General features: G+C 43.5%; 1 protein-coding gene across 1 annotated transcript in view; it reads right to left on the minus strand.

Moving 5' to 3' along the window:
- Positions 1-5052, minus strand: part of LOC138971857 (probable serine carboxypeptidase CPVL) — a 34164-nt gene extending 29112 nt beyond the window's left edge. Inside the window, exons 1-4 of the mRNA XM_070344689.1 lie at positions 4958-5052; positions 3484-3664; positions 2890-3008; positions 304-418 (exon numbers count right to left, since the gene is read on the minus strand). Coding sequence (XP_070200790.1) covers positions 304-418; positions 2890-3008; positions 3484-3664 — 415 coding nt within the window. The 5' untranslated portion in view covers positions 4958-5052. The remainder of the gene's footprint in view (positions 1-303; positions 419-2889; positions 3009-3483; positions 3665-4957) is intronic.
- Positions 5053-6000: the final 948 nt, after the last annotated feature.

Raw genomic sequence — 6000 nt, forward strand, 5'->3', positions numbered from 1 at the left:
TTACATAAACCGTAAAAACAACCTATTCAGACACTTTCAATTTTCACGAAGCATGTCACGCTTTTGGTACACAGCTTTGTGGAAGGACCCATATATATCTTCTCCATCCATACACTGAAAAACATCACATGCATGCGTGCATATACTTGCACGCACGTGTGTGTGTGTGTGTATGTGCATGCGTGCATGTGTGTGTGAAAGTTTGTGTGTGTGTGTATGTGCATGCATACATTTGCACAGGCATGTGTGTGTGGGTGTGTGTGTGTGTGTGTATGCACAGCAAATTTCCAATCGTATACTCACACTTGATATGTTTGTCGATGAAAAACGGCCCATGCTCATCAAAGAGCCCAAAGAGAGAGGATCCCCCCGGCCCCCCTTGCAGCCACATCAACACCGGGGCACTCACGGGGTTCATCTGCACAAAGAAAAAGAAAACATCAGCTAAAACGTCAAATGCAGTGCAGTGGAAACCCTCTATTATGTCATTTATGACCTCAAAAAATCTGAGAAAATCTGTCTTAAACAAGAGGGAGTCTTAAATTAAAGTGGGGGTCATTTTACAGAGGTTATGAACAGAAAGTCTGAGAAAACAAGGTCTCAAAAAGGAGGGAGTCTTAAAGTGGGAGTCTTAAAGTGGGAGTCTTAAAGTGGGAGTCTTAAAGTGGGAGTCTTAAAGTGGGAGTCTTAAAGTGGGAGTCTTAAAGTGGGAGTCTTAAAGTGGGAGTCTTAAAGTGGGAGTCTTAAAGTGGGAGTCTTAAAGTGGGAGTCTTAAAAAGGGGGTTCCACTGTGGGAAGGAATTGCTGAGATCATGTACTCATTTAAATTTAATCTTATTCTTGGGATTAAACTCCAACCCTATCAAGAACAGAAAAGACATTGCATTTAAGGATTACGCAGGCAACCAATGATTATTTACCCCCCCCCCCCCTCCCTCCTCTCCTCACCCAACCCCACCCAGAAGACGTATCCCACCGCTGCCACCATGTAGTATTGCGTGGTTACAAAGCAGACAAGACAGTTGAGGAACCTGGTGTAGCCATCTTTATTACCCGAAGTTCCCAGTTACAAAGCGGGAGTTCTTTCCCTTGCGTCATCTGCATAGTAGGCCGAAGTGGGCGTACTTTGACCTATCCAACACCTCCCTCTTGAGTCTTTAGAATATTTTTAACCCAATTTTCTTAACACAAAATTATAAACTAAACAAACTTCAAACTTTTATAAACTTCAACTTTCAAACTTTATGCACCCCTCTCCCCTTTTCCAAATGGACATGTGAAAATAAAATGTTTGTTGCAATAATACGTATGAGGTCTCTCATTCATAAAATTGTATGTCACTCTAAAGCATCAATCCTGGATGTCTTTTGGCGATTTCAAATAAAGAAAGTACATGTATAGCAATTTTGTGTTGATGTCCATGTTCACCATCTAAAAAAAATACACATGTGAAACTCTAATTTAAATTAATTGTTCACAGTTGGTGAGCCTTGAGGGCCTTTCTCTGACCAACGTGGGATCTTCACAATTTCTGCACAAATCACACATTCCTGCTAATTTGCCCAAATTGGTGAGCCGTAAGGGCCTTTCTCGGACCAATTTGGGATCTACACTTTGTTGCATGGGTGCACTGCATAAGGTTAACAAATTAAAGTAATAAACGTAAAACATGTGACTAGTACTAGCCATGCAAAATGAACACAAATCATGGCGTGTCATAATATGCTGTCAAGAGCCGTCGCGACAGCATGCATGATGCTGTGGCCAGGGCATCTGACATAGAGTGCACCGTGCGACCGTTCTGGTTGTTTCACAGATTTAGTTTGTCTGGGGCTTTCACTGCTCTGCCACCGACTGCGGGTTATCATGCCTGGTGTCGCCACAGTGGCGGGTGAGACTGGCAATGCTGGTGGAGTTGGTGTTGCTGGTTGACAGTTGTGATGTGGCGTTCGCCTTGGCGTCGGCGGGGCTGCACCCGGAGTCGCTACGAGGTGTGACTGGTTGCGACGAAGGGTGCCTTTTTCAGTGCGGACGATGAAGGAGCGAGGACTGTTGTGTCGCTCGAGGATCTGCCCTGGTGTCTGCATGTCTTTGATGAAAACTGAATCCCCAGGGTTCAGGTTTGGCGGAGTTTTAACGGCATGCCTGGCATTGTAGTTGAGTCGCTGTTTTTCCTTGTAGTTTTCTTCCTTTTTTTTCCACAGCTCTTTGTTGAGGAGTGTTGGTTGGAGTGTGGATTAACTTATCTACTTTGAAACAAGTAGTTCTACTTGTGCTATAATAATCTTAAAATAAAAGCCCACAGTATGCTTTCTGATGCACCAGAATCCTTTAGTTTAAATGACATGAAACCAACTTTCTATGAATAAGCTGTGTCTGAAAAATAGACACCGCAGGAAGAATTTGGTGACCCCCCGCGGGTTAGGGGGAGTCCCATATTGGTTGGGGCGAGAAAGAATTTATCCGATGCTCCCCAGCATGTCGTAAGAGGCGGCTAACGGATTCTGTTTCTCCTTTTACCCTTGTTAAGTGTTTCTTGTATAGAATATAGTCAATTTTTGTAAAGATTTTAGTCAAGCAGTATGTAAGAAATGTTAAGTCCTTTGTACTGGAAACTTGCATTCTCCCAGTAAGGTCATATATTGTACTACGTTGCAAGCCCCTGGAGCAAATTTTTGATTAGTGCTTTTGTGAACAAGAAACAATTGACAAGTGGCTCTATCCCATCTTCCCCCTTCCCCCGTCGCGATATAACCTTCGGGGTTAAAAACGACGTTAAACACCAAATAAAGAAAGAATTTGGTAAAAGAGTTTCCCTGCTCCCAGCAGATTAAATTTAGCCATATGTTGCTTTCTGTGTAACTGTGATCGTAAACGATGAGTGTTTACCTGTGCAGGGAAAAACCAGAAGAAGGTGTTACTCTGGTGAGTCTCATTAACAGTGATGTAACCAGCGTAGCTCTTTCTGGACCACCCAGGTAAAGACGTCACCTGGCTCAGAGAAACAGCTGCAATGAAAGCATTACAATTAATACATCAACATGCTATATCGCCTGCATGCTTTTTAAAGAAATAAATGTATCTATTGCTGTAATGTCCTTTATCATGAAGCGAGAAGCAGGCAGCAAAGGTATTAGATGTATGCCGGAGTGATGAAATACTGCTGCTCTGAGCACATTCTTAATATCAACATTAGACTGCAAACAAATATCACTGAGCTTACTTTACGCAAACGTGCAACTCTTACCTCACGACGGTAAACTCCAAACTTTTCTCTTAAATTTCACATTTTCAGCCCCCCCCCCCCCCCCCAAAAAAAAAACCCCCAAAAACCAGAATTAATTATAAAACAAGAATTATGAAGTCTGATGCAAAGTCTCTAAAACAATTCATTCAATTCTGTGAGACATGTTGTACTAAACGCACACATTAATTTTGCTGGCTGAACCAAGCAACACCAATGCTTTTAAAAGTAATCGTTACCTTTTTGGATATCCCCTTTTTGAAGGTACGGCGTGAGGAACAACGGTTGACCAGGGTCCACCCCATTGTGCGCCATAGGGGGGTAGTGCTGCGGGTAGACCGCTCGGAATGGGTTTGTTGGTGTAACCGGTGATGCAGCAAAAGCACAGAGTACCTCCAGCAATAACAACACCTTCTTCATCTGGAAAATGGGAAGAAAAGAAAACATATGAGTTTCCAAGAATCAAGTATTAAATGTTTTGAACTTGCAAGAGTCAGTTTCCTTAATCCTGATATTTATTGCATTGGGGAAGTCAACTTGCAAGAGTCAGTTTCCTTAATCCTGATATTTATTGCATTGGGGAAGTCAACTTGCAAGAGTCAGTTTCCTTAATCCTGATATTTATTGGGGAAGTCAACTTTGCAAAGTCTACTTGATGACGCTATAGCTGCACACAGCTTTTGCACTGATTTTATGATAAACACTTCCCAAAGTCAACTTTGTGTGCATGTGTGTGTGTGTGTGTGTATGTGTGTCAGTGTGTGTGTGTGTGTGTGTGTGTGTGCGTGTCAGTGTGTGTGTGTGTGTGCATGTGTGTTTGTGTGTGTGTGTATGTGTGTGTCAGTGTGTGTGTGTGTGTGTGTGTTTGTGCATATCCTATGAGTCCTGTCCCGAGCCATGCCAGTCTCTGTTCACATACCGTGACGGTTTTGTAATCCTAGCACCCGCCTTTCACTATTCAGCCATACACACTCGCACAGCCCCCCGGATTTTGAACACATTTACCCTTCGCTTGTTCAGCTGTGTAGTTACTCAACACGATGCCTGCCCGTAACTGATATCGGATCACAGGCGGAAGGTATCGTTCACTGCACAAACACCAGGGCCGGACTACCGGGGGGGTTATGGGGGTTGCGCAACCCCCCCCCCCCCTAGCCTAAACATGTACCTCACTTATTTAAAACATTTTTTATTATTGTTTATTTTATGCCGTTTCATGCAAGGAGCGACCATTTTCTTATCTCAGAATATGACCTACCCATCAGCTTCAGGGGGCACCACAAGGGGGAACATCCCCCTGGACCACCACTGGCAACCCCCCCCCCTCCTCTTGGTTTAAACAAGTTTATTCAATAAATTCCATTGGTACTATTACCGCATACATGAAATATTAGGAACATGGAGCACAACAAGCTAGGCTTATAAGCGTACTCTTAAAAGCAAATGAAATTTGGCGGACGATTTTAATATAACGTCCCTACTCATCCGCCATCTTGGACCATGATTCCCCCCTCCTCTTAGCCTAGTCCGGCCCTGAACACTATCATAATAAGACTACTACTAGTACTACTAGTACTACGTACTAGTCTTATTGGTGTTGGTGCAGTGAACGATACCTTCCGCCTGTGTTCGGATATAGACAAAGAAATAATACAGTCATACCTTCACGACCCTAGGCAAGTCTTTGGATTTCAAAGTTGATAAGTTACTTACATTGAATGAAACGTTGCTTTTTCGACTTGCAGAAAGAAGAACCGAAAGTGTTGTGTTTGTGAAGCGGAAGTCACATGAGCATCACGTGGTTGTGGTAAGACAAACGGAAAAGACGCATCGGAAACACAGCGAAAGAGTTTGACGACGTGGAAAACCAAGCAGGAATGCTCACTTTTGTTTTTACGTGTGCAATGCACAGAGATATAGAATAGAGCCACCAAGCGCTGTGCTGGCAGGGGAAACGATTGCAGCTACCGGGCCGCCATTTCGCTGTGCCCATCCCACAGCCTGACCAGTGTACATTTCAGTGGGAATGTGGCACACTGGGCTTCTTATCTCCGTCGGTTGATTAGAATCAGCTGGCATAATGTTATTGAGTAATGAAGAAACTATTCAGAAAATAATATGATCTGCTAGTGGCAGTACCTGGTGGATGGAAGGGGGAGAATGGTATTTCTTACCGCATACTAAATACGTTACACTGATCGAAAGAGAGAAAAAAAACGGGCGCACAGTCACACACACGAACGAACGAACGAACACACACACACACACACACACACACACACACACACACACACACACACACACACACACACACACACACACACACACACCCCTGAGACAGAGACTGTCAGACAGATTGAGACAAAAAGGTTATACGAAACCAAGAACATTAATTTTATAACAATTGAAAAAATGATGCAAAACCAGTTAGTGTCACAAGAGAAGCCAATCAGACGAAGCAAACATCAAGATGACAAAGTTAAACAAATTTGTAGATGTTATTCATAAACCTCTCTCTCTCTCTCTCTCTCTCTCTCTCTCTCTCTCTCTCTCTCTCTCTCTCTCTCTCTCTCTCTCTCTCTCTCTCTCTCTCTCTCTTTCTCTCGCATGATGTCTCTCTCTCTCTCTCTCTCTCTCTCTCGCATGATGTGTCTCTCTCTCTCTCTCTCTCTCTCTCTCTCTCTCTCTCTCTCTCTCTCTCTCTCTCTCTCTCTCTCTCTCTCTCTCTCTCTCTCTCTCGCATGATGTTGAAAAAG

This window comes from Littorina saxatilis, linkage group LG7, assembly GCF_037325665.1.
Source record: "Littorina saxatilis isolate snail1 linkage group LG7, US_GU_Lsax_2.0, whole genome shotgun sequence".
NCBI classification, from domain to species: Eukaryota; Metazoa; Mollusca; class Gastropoda; order Littorinimorpha; family Littorinidae; genus Littorina; species Littorina saxatilis.